Here is a 27,778-nt window from a genome sequence, read left to right on the forward strand (position 1 = left end):
CACATTCATTTTTAGGATTTAGTTCTCCTTTAATGGAAACCCTTTATAAGGCTGCAATGTTCTGTCCCCTGGAGAAGAGTTTCTTTATACAAATGGTTGAGCGCTTCCATAGTAAAACGTTTCTATAAGCAGGGTAATGTGTCCGTGTATGAAAACTATATATTTATGGAACATTAGGAGAGAAATCCCTGCTTCAACCTGCCATTTGCTCGTCAACCAGGAAGCACCCATTAGGGTCAGCGACCCCTTTGACACGCAACTTAATGGGCTGCACTACTCTGTATAATTGACATTGTATAACTGCTGCAGTTATCAGCATTTGTGATGTGGAACTAGAAGTCCCAACAGAGACAAGAAAAGTCAGATTAAAGTTGAATATGAAATCTTTATTAACAAATTAAAGACACTTTAGTATCTGTAGCGCCATCCACTGGTCAGTTGTCAGTGTTGCACCTTGTGCAGCTGCAAAGAAAAGTGGAATTATCTCGGGGTTCAATGTAAAGCTCAGAACCAAGTTCATAAAGAATCTGGATCCACTCTCTGCATCAGACTCATTTGGCTTAAATCAGGTTTTAGTCAACACTGTCGATCTGATGGGGAAAAAAGTGTAGTCATCACACACAGAAGAGTGAGATCCAGATAGTGGGTCAGCTCTATAAAGAGGCCTATAGCCCTGCCCTTTTGTTACAAGGAATTATTTCAAGAGGAGGTAGAGGAACATTGTAAGACTTACCCATGAGGAATATGTTCTATTGTTCCCATGGATCGACTGGTATTACTGTTACTCTGCAACAGAATGGAATCCATGTTAAATAGGATTAGACACAGCATTATATATGGGACATTCTCCAGTAACAGGGAAGCATGGCCTTAAACAATATTCATTCCAAGGGGAACTAAAGTTTTATCCATTATGAAGACTTCATTGTAAAGAGTTAACTTTATTTTGGACCATTCTGCCGACATATCAGACAAAACTGGCTTAATAAGCAACAAAATCAACACGGTCGATCTGTTGGGGAAAAAAGTTCAGTCATCACGTACGTCAGCAATAGGCCAAGAGCAGCGGCGGAACTGGAAGACTCAGATTAGTTGAACTACAGCTCTACACTTACCACAAACATGTGTCACTGGCTGGACATGAGTAACGACGTCTCCAGCTGAGAATCATGGAACTTTCATATCCCTTAAGAAAAAAAAAACCACTATCAGTATTTAATTGGGAAAGGGAAATGAATTAGAAACAATTGCTGATGTATCAGACAAAACTGGCTTAAAAGCTTTACAAGTCAACAGTGTCGATCTGTTGGGGAAAAAAGGTTCAGTCATCACTTGGACATCAGCAATAGGCCAAGAGCAGCGGTGGAACTGTAAGAACTTTATTCAACGCAGAACTACAGCTCACACTTACCATAATCACTGGCTGGATATTGGAGTAAAGACGTCTTCAGCTGAAAGTCATGGAACTTCCATAGTCCTTAACAGAAAGACATTTTGAATTATTTCTTAGAGAAGGAAAGCTACCGAAGCAGTTTGCCAATAGATCAGCCACACTAGTGCAAGCTATAACAGTATTTATTCTGCACAATGCTTTTCAATACCCGAGTAAACTGCTCTAGAAACGGTTTGATAGCAGCTGCCATATTAGCTTGGTGTGACATCACTTCCTGCCCGAGTCTCTCCCTGCTCTCATAGCTCTGAGCTCAGATTACAGCAGGGAGAAAGGAACAAACTGAGCATGCTCAAGCCCCAGCCCTGGAGGTTGAAGCTGAAAACAGGAAGTCTGATACAGAAGCCCATGAGTACACAATAGAAGGAAAGAAATGTACTGTTTCTATTGACAGAGGACTCAAGAGCAGCATTACTCTGGGGGTTTACTGGTGTATTTATATAGACCTTTCTGATAAAGCTTTCCTCTAACTGGGAAACTAAAATAAATTAGAAACAATTGCTGATGTATCAGACAAAACTGGCTTAAAAGCTTTACAAGTCAACAGTGTCGATCTGTTGGGGAAAAAAGTTCAGTCATCACTTGGACATCAGCAATAGGCCAAGAGCAGCGGTGGAACTGTAAGACCCAGAACTACAGCTCTACACTTACCATAGAAGATTTACTGGCTGGATATGGGTGTAAACGCCTTCAGCAGAGATTCCTGAAACTTCCATAGCCCTTTAAAGAAAAAAACGACATTCCTTAGTATTTCTTAATTGAGAAAGAAATTAATTAGGGATGCACCGAATCCAGGTATTGGGCCGAATCCTTCTGCCCAGCTGAACCCTAATTTGCATATGCAAATTAGGGGTGGGGAGAGAAATCGCTTGACTGTCAAAACAAGTAAAAAAAAATCCCTTCCCAGACTTAATTTGTATATGCAAATTAGGGTTCGGCCGAATCTTTTGCAAAGGATTCGGCCGAATCCAAAATAGTGGATTCGGTGCATCTCTAAAAATAATTTAGAAAAAAGTTGCCGACATCAGACAAAACTGGCTTAATAAGCAACAAAATCAACACGGTCGATCTGTTGGGGAAAAAAGTTTAGTCATCACGTACGTCAGCAATAGGCCTAGAGCAGCGGTGGAACTGGAAGACTCCGCTTAGAACTTTATTCTACGTAGAACTACAGCTCTACACTTACCATAGACGTGTCACTGGCTGGACATGGGAGTAACGACGTCTTCAGCAGAGACTCACGGAACTTCTATAGGTCAAAAAAAAAAAAATTACATTTCTCAGCATTCCTTAATTGGGAAAGGGAAATTAATTAGAAACAAATTGCTGATGTATCAGACAAAACTGGCTTAAAAGCTTTACAAGTCAACAGTGTCGATCTGTTGGGGAAAAAAGTTCAGTCATCACTTGGGACATCAGCAGTAGCCCAACAACAGGACATCGCTAGAGATCCTTCTGCCCCAAGTCTGGAGCACATGTAGAAATAGAGGGAACATCAGAGCTACTTACCTTGCTTTGTTCCTTCAGTCAGGCTTCAGCCTCCCTAATAAGTTCGGGCAGGTATATAGAGGTGCCCCATGATTTCTTTTAACTGATTGTAAAGCCAAGTTTTACGTTCAGACCCATCAGTGAAAGGGGATCATCTCCCGATCATGATCTTTGCTTCCCACTGGGATAAGCTCAAGTATCCACAGCAACCCGTGTCCCATTTCTGCAAACAGAAATTTTTTAGAGAGATTAGAAGGCGAATAGAATGTAAATCACACACAAGCACGAATAGGATCAGATCTAAGGTGATTGGGCAGCAGTATGAGAGTTACAGTTCAGCTCTGCTGTTTATTTATCTTTCCTGTACCCCTGTCCTGAATAAGCCAGTAGAGATCAGAAACCTCTTCCCAGGTCCAGCCTCTCTTGTTTGTGGTTAAACAGGTTGGGTTTGTTCCAGACATGATCTTTAATTGATATGACCAGGAAAATTAATTAAATATCACGTCTGGAAGAAACACAGCCTGTTAAATCACAGACAAGAGGCTGGACCTGGGAAGAGGCTTCTGATCTCTACTGGGTCAGTTGATTCAGGACAGGGGTGGAAGAAAGATAAATAAACAGTAGAGCTGAACTATAACTCTCATACTGCTGCTCAAACACCTCAGCTTGAAGGACAGACCTGATTTATACACGTGTTGCTTTAGGGCTGTTATTCCCTGCAATGGGGGGGGGATCTGGGGCAAGTAGTAGCCAAGGAAGTGGCCAGTAGAAAAGAAATGTAGGCAAGTTATAGCAGGAGCTGTTAATACAGACAAGGGACTGTACATGGAGCCAGCAAGGGATGTAGAGACCAAACAAAGCACTAAACGACAAAGCAACAACCCCGATGCCAATGGATTCCCTATGACCTACCGCTTCGGCCGCACCGCTGTGAAAGACCGCACTTCCGTTGTTCGCTGACATATATAGGAAGCAGCCAGCGCAGGCGCAGAACATTCGAAGCGTAACGTGCGTAAAGCGTTTCAATCGGGAAGCGCGGCTCCTTTTTTACGTCTGCGCGCCAATCAAAGCCGGCGTGATGCAACACGCAAGCGCATTCTGGGGCTAGTAGGGTCAAGGATGGACGTCTGCGCATGCGTGCTGTAGTTGGGCTATTTCGTTTGTATGTCAAAACCTCGGTATGTGGGAGTTACTGATGTGGTGTAATTGTGTTTCTTAACGTTTGGAATAAGCGATAAGCGAGTGAATGCTCGAGTCACAGCGCCACCCGACGGCGGGAGGTAGAACTGAGGCTCAGCCGGTTTTCCTTACTGAGACTTTAGGCTTCCCTTTTATTTTATTGCAGTTTTGCTAATGAAGGTTTATTGCCCTTTAATCTGCAAGTCACAGTTTCCCCCCAGAGACCTGTTCTCTTAAATGGTTACAATTGTTTCTTTGCTTCTCTTAAATTGTTACACTTGTTTCTTTGTTTATCTTAAATAGTGACAACTGTATATTAAATTGTTACAATTGTTTCTTTGCACATCTAAAATAGTGCATTTGTATCTTTGCTTATCTTAAATTGTTACAGTTTCTTTGCTTATCTTAAATTCATCTACATCATGTCATGGCTCGGAGTGAAGCCTATGTACTTCTACTGTATCTGAGGTTGGTTCATATCACAGGACTCGCCCACCTCTTCTCTCTTTATTGAGTTCTCCCCTGGAAAGTGCAGGAGCTAAATGACAACCTTTCCTCCAATCAGGATTAGCGAGAGAGCCACCGGAGGGACAATCCAGTTCAGCAAAGAAAAAGTCCACCCTCTGTATTTCTTCTATAGTCCCATTGGTTATTCCTACCCTGGGTACCCCTGGAACTATAGCAGGGTGACACCCCAATGTTTCTATATATCTGTAACCTTGTTATGAGCTAAGGGGCCCAGTCTGAAGGGCAGTTAGGGGGAGATTTGGGGTGAGTGCTTATTTGTACCCTGGGTACCCCTGGAACTATAGCAGGGTGACTTACCCCAATGTTTCTATATATCTGTAACCTTGTTATGAACTAAGGGGGCCCAGTCTGAAGGTCAGTTAGGGGGAGATTTGGGGTGAGTGCTTATTTGTACCCTGGGTACCCCTGGAACTATAGCAGGGTGACACCCCAATGTTTCTATATATCTGTAACCTTGTTATGAACTAAGGGGGCCCAGTCTGAAGGTCAGTTAGGGGGAGATTTGGGGTGTGCTTATTTGTACCCTGGGTACCCCTGGAACTATAGCAGGGTGACACCCCAATGTTTCTATATATCTGTAACCTTGTTATGAACTAAGGGGGCCCAGTCTGAAGGTCAGTTAGGGGGAGATTTGGGGTGAGTGCTTATTTGTACCCTGGGTACCCCTGGAACTATAGCAGGGTGACACCCCAATGTTTCTATATATCTGTAACCTTGTTATGAACTAAGGGGGCCCAGTCTGAAGGTCAGTTAGGGGGAGATTTGGGGTGAGTGCTTATTTGTACCCTGGGTACCCCTGGAACTATAGCAGGGTGACTGTTACCCCAATGTTTCTATATATCTGTAACCTTGTTATGAGCTAAGGGGGCCCAGCCTGAAGGCCAGTTAGGGGGAGATTTGGGGTGAGTGTTTATTTGTACCCTGGAACTATAGCAGGGTGTTACCCCAATGTTTCTATATATCTGTAACCTTGTTATGAGCTAAGGGGGCCCAGTCTGAAGGTCAGTTAGGGGGACATTTGGGGTGAGTCTTTATTTGTACCCTGGGTACCCCTGGAACTATAGCAGGGTGACTGTTACCCCAATGTTTCTATATATCTGTAACCTTGTTATGAGCTAAGGGGGCCCAGTCTGAAGGCCAGTTAGGGGGAGATTTGGGGTGAGTGATTATTTGTACCCTGGGTACCCCTGGAACTATAGCAGGGTGACACCCCAATGTTTCTATATATCTGTAACCTTGTTATGAACTAAGGGGGCCCAGTCTGAAGGTCAGTTAGGGGGAGATTTGGGGTGAGTGCTTATTTGTACCTTGGGTACCCCTGGAACTATAGCAGGGTGACTGTTACCCCAATGTTTCTATATATCTGTAACATTGTTATGAGTTAAGGGGGTCCAGTCTGAAGGCCAGTTAGGGGGAGATTTGGGGTGAGTGTTTGTGCCCTGGGTACCCCTGGAACTATACAAGGGTTAAACTGACCCCTCAGTTAGACTCATATTGATCTATAGTCACGTTTCCCCCAGAAGTGAAATGAAGAATAAAACCCAAGTTTCTAGTATAAGAACCAGACGAGCACCTTGTCATGTTTATTAGTTTATTAGAGGACAAACACTACGTTTTACTTACAATCCATGGGGAGAAAAAATTCTGGCGTAACAATGAACCAAAAAAAGCGTTACTGAACTTTGCGCTCGTGCTTTACCGTAGGCGGGAACTTTTTTTTTACTTATTATTACTTTTTTTACTGCGCTCGTTTCTGGAGCGCAATAAAACACAACATCTAAAGCGACACGGTTTTATATATAAACAGAGGCAGTTTTTCTCGGCCCCACGTGGATGTGTAACGAAACATCTGAAAAGCACCCAAAGAAAATCAAATCTGCGCTCGATCATATCCCGTCGTGCGGCCGTATAAAGCCCGCGTGCCGCACAACAAACAAAACTCGCGTGGGTTTCACTTACACGCAAAAGAAATAAAAATACAATTTATAAAATATTCCTAAAAAAAAAAATGAAAACCTTAACTACTGCGGTTATTCTTCTAATTCGAAGTTTTTTTGTCCCTCCCTTTCGTTTTCCAAGCGTAGGGCGCAACTTTATAAGGAACAACGTATAAAACAAGAGAAACTGTGCGTATATAGAACCACACGCACGGATATGATCGGATCACTTCATGAAATGTATCGACGGTTGTAGGCTGCAATTAATTAACCAATATCGTATATAATGAAGTCTCTGGACTAAATATCCATTAGGAATACCTGTTGCATTTCCAGCTGTTTCTGAACAGCCACATTGACTCTATAGGTGGCCATAGACGTAATAATTACGATCTTTCCGGGAAACATCGTTAATTTCAATACACACGTGTAGAGCTGAATAGTCAGATATACAGACAGAAACAATAGAATTCTACCTGTATCTGACCATTTAAGCTCTAACAATGGCCGATATTCGGCGCCCAATCAAAATTTTCCGTCCAGTACGATTGACCGATATCCAAGTCTTTAGCAGATATCAGTCGGCTCATCTCCCACCGAATATCGTACGGAAATGAGTTTCCTACCATATTATCGGCGCGTCCATGGCCAACTTAAAGGATAAGTAAACCTTTAAAATAAGCGAATGTAAAATTGATGCGTGTGCTTGTCTAAGAACTTTGGTAATGTACATTTTATTTTATTTTTTTAATTCCAAGATATTAAGGGATGTACTGTTAATATAAATGAATTATGTTAGGGAAATAGGTAATGTTAATATGAATTAATGTTACAACAGCGCCACCTGCTGGTCAGTTTCCCACCAGTCTGACCAGCAAGTAGTCAAGGAAGTTGTCAGGAGAAAGAAAGAGGCTGCTCTGATGTTCTTCTGCTTAGGAATAAAATTAAAACCTTTTTCAAATCTTTCCTAAGCAGAAGAACATCAGAGCAGCCTCTTTCTTTCTCCTGACAACTTCCTTGACTACTTGGTGGTCAGACTGGTGGGAAACTGACCAGCAGGTGGCGCTGTTGTAACATTCATTCATATTAACAGCACATGTATCCCTTAATATCTTGGAATACAAAAAAAATAAATGATGAATGTAAATGACGAAAGTGCTAAGAATAGCACCCTCATCAATTTTACATTCACTTATTTTAAAGGCTTACTTATCCTTTAATATAAATGAATTTTGTTACAACAGCGCCACCTGCTGGTCAGTTTCCCACCAGTCTGACCAGCAAGTAGTCAAGGAAGTTGTCAGGAGAAAGAAAGAGGCTGCTCTGATGTTCTTCTGCTTAGGAAAGATTTGATAAAGGTTTCTAATTGTTTCCCTAAGCAGAAGAACATCAGTCTCTTTCTTTCTCCTGACAACTTCCTTGACTACTTGCTGGTCAGACTGTTGGGACACTGACCAGCAGGTGGCGCTGTTGTAACATAATTCATTCATATTAACAGTACATGTATCCCTTAATATCTTGGAATTAAAAAAAAAAAAAATAATGAAATGTACATTGCCAAAGTGCTTAGAATAGCACTCATCAATGTTACACTTATTTTAAAGGTTTACTTATCCTTTAAGCCATATTGGCAAGCAGAGGTCTTCCATCATGCCATAAGCAGTGCCATTAACAGGTATGTGCATTATGGAGGACCTCCGCTAACGATGCCGGTTCAGAAACAGCCAGTCGATCCCTTCTCTCTGGGAAGACCGTGCCGAGAGAGGATGAGAGACAGCGGAAGCACTAAGTGACAAGCCGCTTTGATTTTCTATGGTGCTTTTAGGATGGGGCTCAGTCGTGGGCCTGTATCAGGCTGTACTGTCCAGTGTTTGTCCCAAGGTGTTTGAGTTGGCCGGTTTCAGGAGAGGATCACGTTCTATTTCGGGTTTGACACATCTGCAGAAGAAGAACAACAAGGTTTATACGATGAGCAGCTGCCAATCCTAGTGACACGATAAAGAGTTAATCATCACCCAGTTTGCCTGGAAATGGCTGAATTTAGGTGCATTGTGGGTGATGTTAGAGGCTGGAAAACCAAAAATGCAGCATCCAGTTTGGCAACTGCTGCGATACAACAGCAAGTATCCAGGGCTGGGAGCCATATTTAGGTACAGCTGTAAGTCACAATGGCTTCCTATACCTTCTAGGGAGATAGGGGATTATATTACCCCCGAATCCTTCGCAAAAGATTCGGCCAAATACCGAATCCTATTTTGCATATGCAAATTAGGGGTAGGAAGGGGAAACCATTTTTTTTTACTTCCTTGTTTTGTGACAAAGTCACATGATTTCCTTCACCCACCCCTCATTTGCATATGCAAATGAGGACTTGGATACGGCTGAATCCGAATGCTGCTGAAAAAGGCTGAATCTGGTGCGGAACAATCAAAAAAAGTCTATTTAAGGAGAACATACAGCCTCATTTAATTAAATTTTTTGATATTCATTATAAAATCCCGGTGAAGCTGGAAACAGAACACTGGGTCGGACGACACAACAGAGTCAGGATTATGTGAATAAAAGCGAATAAACCAGCAGAACTCACACTGACATTGGTCCATTCCCTGTTCTGGGCATCTCCGCGTTATGTTGGTCGAGCTCCGACAGCAATTTCAAGATGTTCAACGCAGCCTTAAAGGGAAAACATGGAAAAGATTAAGTGGGACATTCACTAAGATTCGTTGTTGCGCCAGCGTCCGCTTCGCCAGGCGTATTTTCGCCAGTGCTTCACAAATTCACTAAAATTCTAAGTTGCACTCGGGAAGCGTAAGGTTGCGAAGTTGCACTAGTGTTAATTCGCCAAGCAAATCGAAGTTACGCTAGCGATAGTTAATTTGCATACGGCGCAAAATTGAAGTTACAATGGAGGAATATGTAGCAGCACTACACAAGCCTGGGAAACCTTCAAAACCGCAAATAAAATGTTTATTTTGCCCTACACATGTGCCCACTGTATAGTTAAGTTGCCATGAGTTAGGAAATGTAGGGGGGAAGGAGGGGAGCCCCAAAAATTTTTTCGATCTTTTTCAGCCTATCACCCATAAAACATGAAAAAACGCAAGCGTTTTTTGGAACTTAGAAAATTTTTTAACTTTTTTTTGAAGCAATCCCTATCTACTCTATTGCACTTCGCCTGGTCTGAGGTGGCGAAGGAAGTCTGGCGTAAAAGGCAACATATATATATATATATATATCAGAATATATCGCGCGTCAGTGAATTTGCCAAGTTACGTCCATTGCGCAAATTCGCCAGGCGTAAGGGTGCGAAGTAACACTAGCGAATTTCCGCCAGCGTACGTTAGTGAATCGGCGAATTAACGAAGATGCGCTAGGCTGGCGAATTAACGCTAGCGTTAGGCGCTTCGTCCTTTAGTGAATTTGCCCCTTAGTGTGAGATGGGCAAGAACACGGCACTTGGATTTAACAACAGGGGGCCTGCAGGGGGGCACTACATGGGCTCAACAAAACTAAGAGATTGTTTATTTGTTGGGATTATCCCTACCTCTTATTACCAATAACACAGTGTTTACATTTCCACTTCTGCCTGATACATGGGAACCAATGCATTTTATTTCCCAGGTTAGGAGTTGGGGTATAGAAATATGGACTATAATTCCCTCGCAGGGGGCAAAGCATACGGCACAACAGCTGGAGGGCTGCAGACTTCTATAGCCCAACACAGGATCCTATGTTACAGGCTCAGCTAATTTAATGGAGCGGAACAGTTCGTACCATATCGTGGCAGGACTCCAGGTCCTTGCAGATGCCGTGGCTGATTAATGGCGGCTGAGAGGAACAGTTTATGAGAGAGACAAACTCGTTTTTATTATTCTTCGGGAAGTCTTTATATTCAACCTATTAAAAGAAGAACAGTAAAACAACAAAAAAAATGCTTAATAAGAAGAACAAAAGCCAAGAATATTTTAAATACAGTGTACGGATCCTGACTGTTCTGGCCCAAAGCAGCCCCCCATCTTGTATATATACAGTATATTGGAAGGGGGTCCCTACGCATGTGCTGTGAAGATTGGAGGGGAGCTGAAGGGGGCATATTCAGGGGCTCAGATCTGCCCTGGGCCAATAGTGAAGGCCAAATCATAAAGAGTGTAGATAACTGTCCACTTTAAGGGCGTGTAAAGGCAAAAAGGTAAAATCCCATTTTTCCTTTCTTTAATGAAAAAGAAACCTATCTAACCCTGACTGTATGTAGTGAAATTCTCCCTTCATTTACTGCTGTGGATAGGAATTGTCAGACGGTCCCTAACTGCTCTGCAGGGAAACAATCATACTTATGAACAGCAGGGGGAGCCCCCGCCTTACTTCCCAGCCATGCAGAACTCAAGCAGCTTTGTTTGTTTCCCTGTAGAGCAGTCGGCGACTGTGTAGAGATTTGTATTGGATTTTATTTTTGCCTTTACATCCCCTTTACTGTTCCCAACTCCAGCTGCAGGGACAAAGATCATGGAGCCAGATTTAAACAGATAAACTGGGATTCTATTTGGAGGATTATTTTGTAGGAGAAAGTTTATATTAAACAATACAAAACAATACAAAAACTATAAAATCCACATTAGATATATTTAAGGGGGTTCCCCTTTCAGTATGTTCTAGAATGCCTAATGCTAAGCTAATTGGTTTTCATTATTTATTTATTTTTTTAGTTATTTGCCTTCTTCTTCTGACTCCAGCTTTCAAATTGGAGTTGCTGACCCCATCTAAAAACAAATGCTCCATAAAGCTACAAATGTATTGTTAGTGCTTCTTTTTATGCCTCATCTTTCTATTCAGGCCTCTCCTATTCATATTCCAGTCTCTTATTCAAATCAAAACAGTTGCTATACGGTAATTTGGACACTAGCAACCCGATTGCTGAAACTGCAAACTGGAGAGCTGCTGAACAAAAAGCTAAATAACTGAAAAACCACAAATGATAAAAAATCAAAACCAATTGGAAATTGTTTCATAATTTCCCTCTCTATATCATACGAACAGTTAATTTAAAGGTGAACAAACCCTTTAAGGTGCTATATAGAGGCTCTATAGCTCTTGCAGTATGTAAGCTTTCCATGCTAAGCATTTCCTAGCCACAATGCTGGGAGTTGTAGTCCTGCAGTTTGCTTATGCTGCATACATTGGGCTTTTTTACCTCTAATTCTTGGACTCTAGACAGGTAATTTAATTGCTCAGAGGGCCGAGTAAATGGCCCGGCAGTGTTGTTATTCTTCAGAATGGCGTCAGCCGTGGGTGAGATGCCGGCATACAGCAGCTCTCTCGCTATCATGGCCGTCACCGTTGCCTTGGCTGGGTTGGGGGCCACCCTGTTAAAGTCTTTGGTGTGAAGTCCTTGATTAACCCCCACCGCTTGTGCAACCTCAGGGACCATAGGGAGAATTCCCGCAGGAAGCTGCTGATGGCTGTGAAAAGGCATCCGGAACTCGTCATCTTTGTGATCTGTAAGAGAGGAGGGGCATAATAATGAATGTGGGAGGTATAGAAATAACATCAAAGCACTACATTGGGCTGCCATGTAGTAATTATGTGTATTAATTACTAATCAGCCTTATATTGTGACATTTCTATTCTATGTGTACTGTATATTGTGAGTGGGTCCCTAAGCTCAGTAAGTGACAGCAGCACAGAGCATGTGCTGTGAATCGGCAGAAAAGAAGATGGGGAGCTACTGGGGCATCTTTGGAGACACAGATCTTTACTGCTAAAGGACTGTGGTTGCCTTGGGCTGGTACAGAAGCACAAAACATCATGTACAACATTTCTACCTACTCCTTTAGTTAGGCTTTAGTTCTCCTTAAAAATGGAAACTGTGTTTCTCAGAAGTGTGAACTTACTGTTAGCAGTATCTTCTCCTGATCCGGGCTCATAAAAGGTCACTTTCCTTCCATCTCCTGGTTTCCTTACAGGGAGCTACAAATAAAAAAAATATGGGTTGCCATAAACATACATACACACACACACACACACACACACACACACACATACATATATATATATATATATATATACATACACATATATACACACATATATATACATACACATATATACACACATATATATATATACATACACACATATATATACATACACATATATACACACACACATATACATATATATATATATATATACATACATACATACATACATACATACATACATATATATATATATATATATATATATAGACAAATACCCCCCTCCAACTATAGTCAGGTGATCCCACTGGTGTCTAATAAAAGGGCAGCCAAGTTTGGGAGTTTTACTTTGAAAGCAGCTAGTAAGTTGCAGGTAAAACGTATTCGTCCCTTTTATAAAATGTATAATGAAGCAATAGAATTCTTAATGAATCAGATAAAATTGAGCATAGGACTGGCCAGATATGGGATGACTTTGACGTAGTTGGCAGCTTAAATATATTGCAATATATGGACAAACAATCCCTGTTTTGTTTAAAGGGTAAGGCATTTTTTAGTAGCTGTATGCACAAAATGTCTTAAATATATTGATAATGGGTTGAGTGCAGAGGACTCTTGTATTTGTCTATATGTATTTTGTGGTCACACCCTCATTGCACCCCCGCCCAATATATATATATATATATATATATATATATATATATATATATATATATATATATATATATATATATATATATATATATATATATATATATATATATATATATATATATATATATAAAACAAACAAGGGAAAGTTGTGCTCACCACTAGTTTTTAAAAACATTATATATATATCTGGCACCAGGTGGCACTTACCTTTTCTTCTGTCTTGAGTGCAGGTTTCGGGGGAGGTGGAGGGACTTTAAATCCTAGGAGTTCCAACATATTTTCAGCAGCGTTCCTTTTGGCGACTTTCTTGTTAGTGCCCGTGCCTTCAGCCGTATGATTTCCTACTTTAACCTGCAATCGGCATTAAGAATTCAGCGAACAGGGCGGGAGGAGCCAACGGGTGGGAAGGACAGAAAGGAGACGTTATTTACCTGCATGACAAACTCTCTGCGCCTCGGGAGACCCCTCTCTGTGATCAGAATATATTCGGGTTCTTTATCTTTCTTGGCTTGCTGAATCTGTGCCAGCCTGCTGATTGGGTTCATCCCTTGCCCATATTCAGGACTAGTAGGAAGCTGTACGAATAAGAGGGGTTAAATATAACAAACGCATTAAACATCTAACGAAGCTAAACTTCCTATATACGATGCAATATGGCAGCTCCCACTCATACATATAAACAAAAGGAGCAAACGCTGCCCTGTTTCTTGCTGGGGCCAAGGTGTCGCTTACCTTTACGATGGACTTTGTTTTCTTTTTGATTTTTGGCTTCATTTTCTCAACTGTCGGAAGTGAGGGCAGTTTGCGGAGCTCCTCTAGCACGGCTATAGCCGCATTCTTCTTCGATATCTTTTTGCTCTTTCCTTCGCCATTGCCCAGAAATTCACCAACTATGACTTTAGTTACAAAACTCTTCATGTGGGGAGGGCCAGTTTCCTTGGTTACCTGGAATGAGGGAGGATATTGAATGACCGGAGACTGTACAGAGTTTAATGGCGCCCAGTAAGGGAAAAAAAAAGGTACCGGTACCTCAAAATTCACAGACATGTTCCGTTTAAGTGCAATTTCAAACACTTGGCTTATTTCAGACTTATTTAGATTTTCTTCATCGGCCAATGTCCCGTTCACCTGAAGGGCAATTAAAAAACAAAAAAAAAAAAAAACGACAAAATTTATGAATATTGTTAGAACATTACATAGACTCATTCATCACTTTGAGCAAGAAGGATCATACACAGGAGCACAGTTCTGTACTTCGATTAAGACTTAGACTTTAAAGCACAAGCCATTAGGCACAGCTATGACTAGTAGTAAAACTAGTAGTAAAAGTGCGGCTTCTCATGATGTTGGTACAGAAATGAGGTAGAACAGAAGCTTTCAGTTCAAGCCCCCATCTTTGAACTCCAACATTTCTCCAGGACCCCACTCCCGGCTCATTATAAGGTTGGCGATATATGAAAATACTGTTAGATCATCCAATCAAGCCCTAAAAGGTCTTCAGGCTCAGCCATTTTCCAAGCCTTTCCCTAAGCCCACCTTAGTCTTATTAATGGAAGCTGATGCTGTTGGAAAGGCTGGAGAGCTGATGCTGCTGTCAGACGTGGAGAGGGGATATATAAAGGGCTTGTATGTCTGGACAAATAAAAGTGACAGAAACAGACAAAAACTGCAAGTGAGCCCCTACCACAGGTTTGTCAGGGAGAGGCTCGTGTTGGAGGCTCTTTAGTGCTTTGGCTGCAGCATCGTGCTTGGCGGCTTGTCTTGTCCTCCCTTTCCCGTGGAATTGCTGCCCTCCCACGGACAGTTCCACTTGGTAGAGGATGGGAGCCACAGGGAACGGGTAGAAGTACCTTTGGGTGAAGACAAAACACGTAGAAAATGAAAAGGTGCCAAGTATCCCCCACACAATGTGCCAAATCCAGTAAATGTTACTCGCAGAGTTGTTACTGCATTGACGTCTAGTGGGATCAGATAGAGGACAAGGTTTCTTCATAGTCAGGACTTCCAACTGGTTGGGATCTAATGGGGCTTGGAGGGACAGCATGTTGCCTGGTGTGGAGTGATGTTTGGGGCTTGTGGTTGGTCAGGATCTAATGTTGCCTGGTGTGGAGTGATGTTTGGTGCATGGTCAGGATCTAATGTTGCCTGGTGTGGAGTGATGTTTGGGACTTGTGGTTGGTCGGAATCTAATGTTGCCTGGTGTGGAGTGATGTTTGGGGCTTGTGGTTGGTCGGAATCTAATGTTGCCTGGTGTGGAGTGATGTTTGGGACTTGTGGTTGGTCGGAATCTAATGTTGCCTGGTGTGGAGTGATGTTTGGGGCTTGTGGTTGGTCGAGATCTAATGTTGCCTGGTGTGGAGTGATGTTTGGGGCTTGTGGTTGGTCGGGATCTAATGTTGCCTGGTGTGGAGTGATGTTTGGGGCTTGTGGTTGGTCGGGATCTAATGTTGCCTGGTGTGGAGTGATGTTTGGGGCTTGTGGTTGGTCAGGATCTAATGTTGCCTGGTGTGGAGTGATGTTTGGTGCATGGTCAGGATCTAATGTTGCCTGGTGTGGAGTGATGTTTGGGGCTTGTGATTGGTCAGGATCTAATGTTGCCTGGTGTGGAGTGATGTTTGGGACTTGTGGTTGGTCGGAATCTAATGTTGCCTGGTGTGGAGTGATGTTTGGGGCTTGTGGTTGGTCGGGATCTAATGTTGCCTGGTGTGGAGTGATGTTTGGGACTTGTGGTTGGTCGGAATCTAATGTTGCCTGGTGTGGAGTGATGTTTGGGGCTTGTGGTTGGTCGAGATCTAATGTTGCCTGGTGTGGAGTGATGTTTGGGGCTTGTGGTTGGTCGGGATCTAATGTTGCCTGGTGTGGAGTGATGTTTGGGGCTTGTGGTTGGTCGGGATCTAATGTTGCCTGGTGTGGAGTGATGTTTGGGGCTTGTGGTTGGTCGGAATCTAATGTTGCCTGGTGTGGAGTGATGTTTGGGGCTTGTGGTTGGTCGAGATCTAATGTTGCCTGGTGTGGAGTGATGTTTGGGGCTTGTGGTTGGTCGGGATCTAATGTTGCCTGGTGTGGAGTGATGTTTGGGGCTTGTGGTTGGTCGGGATCTAATGTTGCCTGGTGTGGAGTGATGTTTGGGGCTTGTGGTTGGTCGGGATCTAATGTTGCCTGGTGTGGAGTGATGTTTGGGACTTGTGGTTGGTCGGGATCTAATGTTGCCTGGTGTGGAGTGATGTTTGGGACACGTGGTTGTTCGGGATCTAAAGAAGTCCAAGCCGGCTGCATTGTTAGGGTGTAAAATACCCATTGGTTGTACCAACAACAGCTGCTTTATGTCACCATGAGGCTGGGACAGGACTGAGTGGAGTCACAACTTACTGTACATGAGACTTGCACACACCCATGTAGCCCATATAAGAGTCACATAACTTATAACACATAACACAAATACACATAACACAAATACACATAACACAAATACACACAAGGGAAAGCTCATGCACAGACGTACCGTGGGGGGTAGCCGCCTCCTCGCATATTGTAGTTATAAGCCGAGCGCACCCCAGTGTAGGGATCTAAAGGTTTGTATACGGGTTTCCTTCCTAGTTTCATGCACAGAGCGTTCAGTTCAACCGTTGGCGTGATGCTGTCTGCGAAGGGAAAAACAATCCACAAATCAAAGACCCCAGTTTAGATAATCTAACCCCTCGTTTAGATAACTGGACCCCCCACTGAGGCTTAACCACTTGTTTGGGCCCCCCATATGCTTTATGCCTTAGACAGAAGGATCATGGGAAAGAGGGAGCAGGACATGTTTACATCCCGTATCAGGCTGTAAACTTCTACCTGGGTATTTTCTCTCACCACAGACAGGGCGGACTGTAGGCTTCGGGTACTTTGTCCCTTCCAAGGCTTTGGCAGCAGCTGCATGTTGAGCTTTTTTAATACTCGTCCCTTCGGCCTCCCAGTACTGGTCCCCTAGAGTGAGCTGCACTGTGAACATCTAGAGAGAGAGAGAGAGATACAGTTATGCAACAATTCTGCTTAATATGTTGGGGGCAACCAGTATGGCAGCTCTGACTAATATATGTATAAAAATGGCACCATATTTATAAATATAAATACAAATATACAGAGAAGGAATGTTCTGGGCACACAATAAGCTATACCCTCATACTGTACTGTCTAAGGGAATCAATATGGCACCTCCTTCCCATATGTATAAATACAAATATACAGAGAAGGAATGTTCTGGGCACACAATAAGCTATACCCTCATACTGTACTGTCTAAGGGAATCAATATGGCACCTCCTTCCCATATGTATAAATACAAATATACAGAGAAGGAATGTTCTGGGCACACAATAAGCTATACCCTCATACTGTACTGTCTAAGGGAAACAATATGGCACCTCCCATATGTATAAATACAAATATACAGAGAAGGAATGTTCTGGGCACACAATAAGTTATACCCTCATACTGTACTGTCTAAGGGAAACAATATGGCACCTCCTTCCCATATGTATAAATACAAATATACAGAGAAGGAATGTTCTGGGCACACAATAAGTTATACCCTCATACTGTACTGTCTAAGGGAAACAATATGGCACCTCCTTCCCATATGTATAAATACAAATATACAGAGAAGGAATGTTCTGGGCACACAATAAGATGTACTGCTGAGAGCGGCACATTCTTGCAAAGAGGGGGAGGGAGCCAAATCCCAAAATCTACGAGTTAATGGATAAAATATACTGATAATAAATATTACCCACTTGTCTTGGGCGATCTTCTCCCACTCTCTCAAGAAGGCTGTAATCCTGCCACCGTCCTAGCGGAATGACCTGGGAAGCAGGAGACAAGGAGTCAAACGCTCTCCTTAAATAAATAAATAGCCAATCCCAAATAATGGGGGGGGGCGTATACACAGACCCCAACATGAGCAATGGCAGCACCTGAGCATGACCTGCAGGGGAGACCATGAACCATTGCAGTTATGGTGGAGAATGTTTGGAGCACAGAACATTTATTCTTTGCATGAATACATGAGTGGGAGCTGCCATACAGAGCAGGTGTTGTGCTTCTTTACATACATGTAAATTGTACACAATGAGTAAGACGGTCTGCAACAACACACGCCTGTATATCCATGGTACAGAGTAGAAGATTACTCCCAGGGCAGTTACCCCGTCCCAGGCGTCTGCTGATCTTCACTGTCCCCCAGGGATTATGAACTAATTGTAGTACTTAAAGGTACAGGAAAGGTCTATATAAATAAACCAGTAAACCCTCAAAGTAATGCTGCTCTGAGTCCTCTGCCAAAGAAACAGCACATTTCTTTCCTTCTATTGTGTACTCATGGGCTTCTGTATCAGACTTCCTGTTTTCAGCTGAAACCTCCAGGGCTAGGGCTTGAGCATGCTCAGTTTGCTCCTCTCTCCCCCTGCTGTAATCTGAGCCCAGAGTGAGCAGGGAGAGACTCAGGCAGGAAGTGATGTCACACCAAGCTAATATGGCAGCTGCTATCCTAAACAAACAGAGAACACTTCAGAGCGGTTTACTCAGGTATGGTAATGCATTCTGCAGAATAAAGTGTTATAGCTTGTACTATTGTGCCTAATCTATTGGCAATAAACTGCTTCATTAGCTTTCGTTCTCCTTTAAGATACAAATCACTGCTACTGGCTGCTAATTACACTCAGTCAATATTCATATTACAATGTGTGGATGTGTATTCTTTCCTACTACTCTACTAGTAATAACCTGTGGCTCCAGCTCCCATCATCCTTAGCTGGGAGTTTCAGGGGGACAGTTGTAACAATCATTAAAACATACGACCCATGGAGTAGAGATCCCACCGCCAAAGCGGCCATCTTTGCACAATACAAACAGGGGAACAGGCGTGAGACTTACCTTTGAATGAGCCGGACCTTTTTCACTCAGCAGTTTATACAAGGGCTGAATTTTGTTGAAACGGGCTAACTCATTCACAAGACACATGGGGGTTTTCTCTTTGGGGTTTGCCATGTTAGAAGAAACTGAAAAAAACAGGCACAATACCGACAATTAGTGAGCAACGAGAAAAGTTCAATGTTTACAGTCGATTACATAGGATTAAACATAAATACATGTGATATCAAATTGGTACTTTAAAGGGGAAGTAAAGTGTAAAATAGAATAAGGCTAGAAATGCTGTATTTTGTATAATTAACATAAACATGAACTTACTGCACCACAAGCCTAATCAAACAAATGATTTATGCTTTCAAAGTTGGCTACAGGGGTCACCATCTTGTAACTTTGTTATACATCTTTGCAAGACCAAGACTGTGCACATGCTCAGTGTGGTCTGGGCTGCTTAGGGATCGTCATAAATTATCAAAACAGCACAAGTCAAATAATATCTGCCAGAAGCCGATACACAAGACTGATTAATAATCAGAATATACAGACTGCACTGGGTCCTGTGTTGTCATGTAATCTAATGTGGATTTTATAGTTTTTGTATTGTTTAATATAAACTTTCTCCAACTCTGCAGAACCAGTGGCTGCAGCAAAATAATCCTCCAAATAGAATCCCAGTTTATCTGTTTAAATCTGGCTCCATGATCTTTGTCCCTGCAGCTGGAGTTGGAAACAGTAAAGGGGATGTAAAGGCAAAAATAAAATCCAATACAAATCTCTACACAGTCGCCGACTGCTCTACAGGGAAACAAACAAAGCTGCTTGAGTTCTGCATGGCTGGGAAGTAAGGCGGGGGCTCCCCCTGCTGTTCATAAGTATGATTGTTTCCCTGCAGAGCAGTTAGGGACCGTCTGACAATTCCTATCCACAGCAGTAAATGAAGGGAGAATTTCACTGCATACAGTCAGGTTTCTTATAAAAACAGTACACATTTTTTAATTAAAGTATATTGGAGATAGGTTTCTTTTTCATTAAAGAAAGTAAAAATTGGATTTTATCTTTTTGCCTTTACACGCCCTTTAAAGGAGAAGGAAAGGTAAAAAATACTAATGGTTGCCAAGTTGTCAGTTTACCTGCTACCCCAGGCCGGCACTCTCTCTTCTTGGAAAAGGCACCAGCCTGGGGTACTGTTTGCGGAGCACCAACAACTTCTTTTATACTCCCAGATGTCCCTATCCTACGAGTACAGAAAGCTCAGTCCTATGCATGACTTTGCCTAAGCTCTATGGGTGGGACACCTGGAAGACCATAACCCCCGGGGGCTGGAGGAGCAGCAGCCTGTGATACCCGACTTACAACTTGGCACCACCCAGAGATTTCTTTTTACCCTTCTTTCTGCTTTAAAGGAACAGTTCAGTGTAAAAATAAAAACTGGGTAAATAAATAGGCTGTGCAAAATAAAAAAATAATAACTAATATAGTTAGCCAAAAATGTAGTGGAAACCAAGAGAGCTGAAAAGCAGGAGGTAGTGTTCTAGCTATTATGTTACACATCACTCCAACGGCAGAATAAATGCTCCCGTCACTACTCTGAAGGGATACTGTCATGGGAAACCATGTTTTTTTTCAAAACATATCAGATAATAGTGCTGCTCCAGCAGAATTTTGCACTGAAATCCATTTTTCAAAAGAGCACACAGATTTTTTTTTATATTTAATTTTGAAATCGGACATGGGGCTGAACATATTGTCAGTTTCCCAGCTGCCCCCAGTCATGCGACTTGTGCTCTGATAAACTTCAATCACTCTTTACTGCTGTACTGCAAGTTGGAGTGATATCACCCCCCCTCCCTTTCCCCCCAGCAGCCAAACAACAGAACAATGGGAAGGTAACCAGATAGCAGCTCCCTAACATAAGACAGCAGTTGCCTGATAGATCCAAGAACAGCACTCAATAGTAAAATCCAGGTCCCACTAAGACACATTCAGTTACATTGAATAGGAGAAGCAACAGCCTGCCAGAAAGCAGTTCCATCCTAAAGTGCAGGCTCTTTCTGAAAGCACATGACCAGGCAAAATGACCTGAGATGCACCTACACACCAATATTACAACTAAATACACTTGCTGGTTCAGGAATGACATTTTATATTGTAGAGTCAATTATTTGCAGTGTAATTTAGAAATAAAAGCTACACCATAAAGATCATGACAGAATCCCTTTAAAGTTATTAAAATGTAAAGCATTCTGGGTAGGGATGCACCGAATCCACTATTTTGGATTCGGCCGAACCCTGAGTCCTTTATGAAAGATTTGGCCAAATACTGAACCGAATCCGAACCCTAATTTGCATATTAAATTAGGGGTGGGAAGGGGAAACCATTTTTTACTTCCTTGTTTTGTGACAAAAAGTCACGCGTTTTCCCTCCCTGCCTGTAATTTGCATATGCAAATTAGGATTCGGTTCGGCCGGGCAGAAGGATTCGGCCAAATCCGAATCCTGCTGAAAAAGGCCGAATCGTGAATTCGGTGCATCCCTAATTCTAGGTGGCAAATGCAGAGCGGTGATGGCAGGAGATCTTGTGCAGTCACATGGGCAACAAATAAACCTGCTGATACACAAGATCTATTACCAAAGTAATTTGCCTGGCACGGTCCTCCAGAGCTTGGCAGCGGCAGACTAAATACTCCGTGTAGCCCTCAGCCTCCCCTGTTGTAGTGACATTAGGAAATGAATTGTAACAATCACATGGCTCAGGTTTACCTGCAGTTGGACCGCTGGATGTGACAGATGGAGAGGGTAAAGCAGAGTTTTGAAGAGGTCTACCTGCATTTTCAGAGGGCAACAGACTGGCAGTAGAAGGGATACTCAGAGGCTGGGGATGAGGAGAATGCTGGTTCTTGTTCAGGATTTGGCTCCCTGAGAGGGGGGCGGCGGGCGAGTTCGGAGCTTGAGACATGGCGACGTCCATTAGAGCCGAGTGCTGCAGGTAGAACAGCTTTCAGTGCAGGTTTGAGTCAGTGCAGTGAATTCTGGGTAACCTGCGAGAGAAGAGAAAATAGAAATACATGGGTATGAACACAATACAAATAGAGAGCAGGAGGGTCACTGCAAAGATGAACTGGACAGAAAGACACCAAAACCCCACGACCCTAACAAGCATCTTAAATGGGGCAGAATAGAAAGCGTAGTAACGCCGTAATACCACGGACACAGATACGTTTAGACATCAGCAGTTCTAGCTAAACACATTGGAAACTGGATCTCACAGAACCAACTGATATGAACATACAGATCCTATCTGATCCCCATTGTAAGCAGCAGTCCTGTCCTGCTTTATGGCAGCTGAGATTCTAGCTATCTGTATAACAGAACATTCTGTCCCAGTGGCTGCACAGATCCTATCTGATCCCCATTGTAAGCAGCAGTCCTGTCCTGCTTTATGGCAGCTGAGATTCTAGCTATCTGTATAACAGAACATTCTGTCCCAGTGGCTGCACAGATCCTATCTGATCCCCAGTGTAAGCAGCAGTCCTGTCCTGCTTTATGGCAGCTGAGATTCTAGCTATCTGTATAACAGAACATTCTGTCCCATTATGCTTTTACAAATCCTGTCTAAATGAACCTGCAGAAACATACAACGCAACTGCATCCTTATACAATCAAACACTCATCCACACACAAAATGTCAGCTACATAGGCATGGAGAGCAACTATCAGTGTCTCAACATCTGTGGCTGAAATACAACTGTTAGCAACCCCAGAGCAAAGGATCCTTGCTATAAAGGCACAAGACTGAGTTATACAGGGAACTCTGAGTATCACTCATGTATTATAAGGGATAATGTACCCCCTACTGTAAATGATAAGGATATTAGACGTCACTGAGGGGTTGTTCTGTGACCATATAAAGGCACAAGGTTGCAGGGAAATCTGTTATGGCTTCTAATATATATAATTTCTTCTTCTAAAGTCCACATCTTTTCAATAGCACATCTCACAAGAGGGCCTCTCATCCAGCTGTAATATCCTGTGCAATGTCAGGTGCCAATGTTTCTGCAGGACCCAGCGCAATAACAAAGGCATCGGGTAAGAAACAAATCAGTGGATATTGACCATGAAACACGTCGCTGCATCAGGTGCCCAAAGCCTGAAGTCAGAGGCCTCGGTGGCAATTGCTTCATTAAGCTTTTCAAGTGGAACAAGAGGATCTGAGCAATGTGGAAATTCATAAGGCCAAGCTTGGTTTGTGGGCCAGGAATATAAACGACCGAGATGTAATGTGCTGAATAAATAGTAAGCAGTCTGCCCCGTCTCCAGCACTCTGATTCTTTTCATAAGGAAATCTGGCAAGGGCAAAATTGGGCAATATTGCATTTTCAGATGCATTTTGGGATTAGGCAGAATAAAATGACCTATAATATAAGAAGAGTTCCTTTAAAGTTGAACTTCCCCTTTAAAGGGGGGATCTCAGGTGGAGACCCTTTGTCAAAATGCCTAAAATCTGTCTCCCTAGTGATAGACAGGGGTCGGTTGTTCTGCCCCTGAACGGAATGAAGTTAATCTGAGTGATCCATTGTGCGGCGCTCGATTTCTCCTCCCTGCCTTCCTTATAGGAGATAGCCAGGGAGGAGGAATCAAGCGCCACATGATGGATCATTGCCCTGTCGCCTTTTCTGAAGAGGAGCGTAAGCGGAGTTTCGTTAAGTTATTTCCGAATATAGACTTTGCGATTTTAACGTTTGATTTGTCTTGGTGTTTTTTTTGTTTCCAATGTATACAAAGAATTTTTTTTTTAAAAAAAATTTATGTTACTGGTCCTTTAAGGCATGAAGATCCAAATTATGAAAAGATCCATTCCTTCTGGAATCCCCTAGGTCCCGAGCATTCTGGATAACAGGTCTCATACCTGTACCCATACTGGTCCTTTAAGTCTACTAGAAAATTATATAAACATGAAATAAACCCAATAGGCTGGTTTTTCTTCCAATAAGGATTAATTATATCTTAGTTGGGATCAAGTACAAGCGACTGTTTTATTATTACACAGAAAAAGGAAATCGTTTTTAAAAAAATTGGATTATTTGGATAAAATGGAGTCTATGGGAGACGGCCTTTCTGTAATTGAGAGCTTTCCGGATAACGGATCCCATACCTGTATATGCAATTTCTTTACAATCAATTCGCAATAATTCTTGATGAGCTCAAATCAAAATAATCAAAACTGAAAGCAAATTAGTGATGCACCGAATCCAGGATTCTGTTCATGATTCAGTCTTTTGCCGAATCCTTCTTCCCAGTCAAACTGGAATCCTAATTTGCATATGCAAATTAGGGGCGGGGGTAAATTGCATGACTGTTTGTCACAAAACAAGGAATTTTAAATTTTTTTTACTCTTCCCATCCCTAATTTGCATATGTAAATTAGGATTGTTCGGTATTCGGTCGAAACTTTCACAAAGGATTCAGGCTTCGGCTAGTGGATTTGGTACACCCCTAAAGCAAAGGTCTGATTGGTTGTTATTGGTTCCTGTAATGGCGCACCTATACCGTGAAATCAGCTTTTGCATGTATCGTTTTTTGGGAGCAAATTTGGGGGCCGTTTTCAAATTTCTCACCACTGCTTGGGAATAGGCTTGGGCAAACTTGACCGCCATACAAGTCTATGGGCGTCATTTCCGGGGCAAAACCAGCTGTAAAAATTCACCCAACCCTACTTGGGAACCGTCATCTGGTTGATAGGGTCTATGACCCCTAGCAACCAGAAAACTGCTAGAGAAGTTATATATCCTAGCCTCCAATTTATATCATAACACGTTCATCATGTGGGTGTAGCTTATATACTGCACAGAAATGTGTATCTGTAGGTAGGGGACCCCTCAAAAAAGGGTATTCCCAAATATTGGGGGGCAAGGGTTGTCCTTGCGTGGCTGTAAGTAGATCAACCAATATTTAAAGTGCAACGGGAACCGTACAAATACACCATTGCCTTTATTATATTATAGCAGGGGGGGGATCTACCCGTAGACTTTCAGTTGGGAGATGTCAAGACACTGACATCAGTTTGTCTAAATCTCCCTCCTGTTTTATTCAGATATTTATCATTATTAAAGGAGACATTTTGTGTAAAAAATAAGAATGTACCAGTGCATTATACTCATTTAGATATAGAAGAATTGTGCTTAAAAAAGTAGTGTTTCAGGCTGATTTATTGAATATTTCTGCAAAAACCCTAATAATCCCTCCCTTCTCTTCCACTTCCTGCTCCCTGAATTCCCAGGCTGTGCACTCAGCTCACTGCACCGTAGGACAGGAACCAATCAGCAGCTAGCAGGACCTGATAGGGAACTGAAGCCGGTCTGTGCAGGGCTGTGATTGGCTGTCCCCTTCCTACTGTGCCTCCTACTAGGACACGCCCACCCCTCATTTGAAACTGGGACCAGAGAACATCTATAGGGAGCTCCAATAAAGGGGACATTTTTAAAGATAATACTAATTTTTAGCAGCATGTAAAAGCAACACCATCTATTTCTTATGATTGCCTACAAATTTGGGGTTGTTTCATGTATCCTATATGTCTCCTTTAAGGTTACATTAGAAATAGTGTGTTAAATACAACAATATAAATTCTCTCATAAATCAATATAATGTTTATATTTTCCATGGAACAATGACTTTATAGATGTAGATCATTACGGGACGTCACTAACAGTAGAAGTGACATTAGTAAAGTCGGGCCCTCTTGTATTATACAATTAGCATTTTTTTATGGAAAGTCACAGGACCCTCCCATGCTGCACTTTTATTGCAATAAATAGAAAAGACCCTGCCTGTCGTCCCCATTCTGCTAATAACTAACCAGGAGCAGCCCCCCTGCACATCACTACTGGGAACGTCAGCCCTCCAGCTGCTCAACCAAAGACCTGTCAGTACAACTCCCTGTAATACGTCGGTGCAGGGGGGGCAGTGAATAGATACACGGGGGGCACAGGTGTCACATTAAATAGATATGAAGGTAAAAGAGAAATGTCATGAGTTTGAGGGCACAGTGGGAATGGGGTATGGGGGCCGAGGGTATGGGGGGCATAGGGGAGGGGGTATGGGGGAGGGAAGAGCAGAGATATGGGGGGAAGAGGGGGCAGACGGAAGAGGGTATGGGGGCAGGGTGAAGAGGGAAGGGGGAAGAGGGTATGGGGGGGCAGAGGGAAGGGGGTATGGGGGCAGGGTGAAGGGGGTATGGGGGGGAAGAGGGAAGGGGAAGTGGGTATGGGGGGAAGAGGGGCAGACGGAAGGGGAGGGGGTATGGGGGTAAGAGGGAAGGGGGGGGGAGAGGACACAAGGGTATGGGGGGGTCAGGAGTAGAAAGTGAAACACAGAGAGGGGAGTGGGTAGAACAGATACAGACTATTATTCAGGCCTGACACTTCCCATTTCCCAGACGCCCCGGCGTTTCCCAAAGCCCCTGCCCAGAAGGCGCCCCCTCCCCCCGCCCAGCCCCGCGCGCCCCTCACCTTCTCGGTCTCGTCCCTGCTGAGTGCGGGAGGGAAGGAGCTCACACTCTAGTCCATGTAGTGCAACGGGGGGAGTCGGTACCTGGAGACCGGCGGAAGGAGGAAGAGGGGGAGACACGGACACGGCAAACACTAAAGAGAATGGAGAGCCGGAGATTCCGGAACTGACGTCACCGAACGGGCGGAGCGGGGTTAGGGCTGGAGAATGAAGAAGTGGGCGGAGCTATAACATGAGTTAGTGAGAGCTCGGAGGTGTGTGAGATGCGGCAAAGGGCACGGGCGTGTGGGAATGAGAGCGGCTTATCCACGGGCGTCTCCACGGCTCTGAGCCTTTGTCTCTCTTATAATATGACTGAAATGTTTTCATTGGACTCCCGAGGTGCAAATGTTAGTCCTAGGGCTTCTCATCCCGCAGCAGCCAATCAGAACGTACCTTTGTTCAAGAGCAACAATCTTATTGGTTACTACGGGTTACTGTACCTGAGCCAATATATTTATTTATTATATATAGTGAATCAAGTACCCTCTCTTGTAGAATAAAAGGATATTATAAGTTACCGAGGAGTTTCATTAACGTATAAAAACACTTCTAATATCCTCATATTTTGCAACTGGGGGTACTTTATTTATTATAATACACAAGTTTCAGTGAGTCATGTGACAGAAATGACATCAGAACTCACCGTTTATAACTGATGACATCAGAACTCACCGTTTATAACTGATGACATCAGAACTCACCGTTTATAAGGATTTCATTTACAAGATATTCATGGCTGTTGTGTATTATATATATATATATATATATATATCTGCATTAGAGCAGCGGCCCTCCTGCTATTCACATTCACAGCTCTGACCCAACTACTGCCTGAGGGTTCCACAGTGTGATGCTCCTTATTCATTAGGTTCTCCCTATAGTGTATGTCACTGCCACCTCTGAGTTAACTGTCAGTTACAGAGGGATATTCTGAGACAATTTGCAATTGGTCTTTATTTTTTATTATTTGTGGTTTTTGACTTATTTAGCTTTTTATTCAGCAGCTCTGCAGTTTGCAATTTCATCAATCTGGTTGCTAGGGTCCAAATTCCCCTAGCAGCCATGCGCTGATTTGAATAAGAGACTGGAATATGAATAGGAGAGGCCTGAATA

At 42.9% G+C, this 27,778-nt stretch overlaps 1 protein-coding gene, 1 long non-coding RNA gene and 6 other non-coding genes across 14 annotated transcripts; all 8 read right to left on the reverse strand.

The window, feature by feature from the left end:
* Window positions 1-365: 365 nt before the first annotated feature.
* On the reverse strand, window positions 366-3,983 carry LOC108702579. 2 transcript variants are annotated; one of them, XR_001933313.2, is made up of 8 exons: window positions 3,851-3,983; window positions 2,960-3,161; window positions 2,637-2,699; window positions 2,102-2,170; window positions 1,412-1,477; window positions 1,116-1,186; window positions 734-786; window positions 366-590 (listed from the first exon to the last, which is right to left on the reverse strand). It is a non-coding gene; the product is annotated as an uncharacterized LOC108702579 (long non-coding RNA). The 2 variants fall into 2 exon arrangements; XR_001933312.2 differs by having other exon boundaries at window positions 366-462; window positions 3,851-3,982.
* Window positions 537-628, reverse strand: LOC121399238. The gene has a single exon (XR_005964847.1). It is a non-coding gene; the product is annotated as a small nucleolar SNORD12/SNORD106 (small nucleolar RNA).
* On the reverse strand, window positions 959-1,050 carry LOC121399233. The gene has a single exon (XR_005964842.1). It is a non-coding gene; the product is annotated as a small nucleolar SNORD12/SNORD106 (small nucleolar RNA).
* On the reverse strand, window positions 1,250-1,344 carry LOC121399237. The gene has a single exon (XR_005964846.1). It is a non-coding gene; the product is annotated as a small nucleolar SNORD12/SNORD106 (small nucleolar RNA).
* Window positions 1,951-2,044, reverse strand: LOC121399234. Its single transcript, XR_005964843.1, has one exon. It is a non-coding gene; the product is annotated as a small nucleolar SNORD12/SNORD106 (small nucleolar RNA).
* LOC121399236 lies at window positions 2,468-2,557 on the reverse strand. Its single transcript, XR_005964845.1, has one exon. It is a non-coding gene; the product is annotated as a small nucleolar SNORD12/SNORD106 (small nucleolar RNA).
* On the reverse strand, window positions 2,776-2,870 carry LOC121399235. Its single transcript, XR_005964844.1, has one exon. It is a non-coding gene; the product is annotated as a small nucleolar SNORD12/SNORD106 (small nucleolar RNA).
* A 4,143-nt stretch (window positions 3,984-8,126) lies between the features above and the next one.
* stau1.S (staufen double-stranded RNA binding protein 1 S homeolog) lies at window positions 8,127-26,939 on the reverse strand. Of its 6 annotated transcripts, none has more exons than XM_041578293.1 (16): window positions 26,626-26,939; window positions 21,941-22,155; window positions 19,124-19,248; window positions 17,986-18,054; window positions 17,049-17,205; window positions 16,714-16,852; window positions 14,896-15,061; window positions 14,241-14,339; window positions 13,944-14,156; window positions 13,643-13,786; window positions 13,419-13,562; window positions 12,471-12,546; window positions 11,771-12,075; window positions 10,357-10,479; window positions 9,170-9,255; window positions 8,127-8,520 (listed from the first exon to the last, which is right to left on the reverse strand). In XM_041578293.1, the coding sequence occupies exons 2-16, from the start codon at window positions 22,083-22,085 to the stop codon at window positions 8,433-8,435; spliced, it is 2,079 nt and encodes a 692-aa protein (XP_041434227.1). In that variant the 5' UTR covers window positions 22,086-22,155; window positions 26,626-26,939; the 3' UTR covers window positions 8,127-8,432. The 6 variants fall into 6 exon arrangements, with proteins under 6 accessions (XP_041434227.1, XP_018093626.1, XP_041434228.1 ...); XM_041578291.1 differs by having other exon boundaries at window positions 8,130-8,520; window positions 21,878-22,155; window positions 26,626-26,936; XM_041578292.1 differs by having other exon boundaries at window positions 8,131-8,520; window positions 17,067-17,205; window positions 21,878-22,155; window positions 26,626-26,935.
* Between the last annotated feature and the right edge of the window lie 839 nt (window positions 26,940-27,778).

This window comes from Xenopus laevis, chromosome 9_10S (assembly GCF_017654675.1).
Source record: "Xenopus laevis strain J_2021 chromosome 9_10S, Xenopus_laevis_v10.1, whole genome shotgun sequence".
Taxonomy (NCBI): domain Eukaryota; kingdom Metazoa; phylum Chordata; class Amphibia; order Anura; family Pipidae; genus Xenopus; species Xenopus laevis.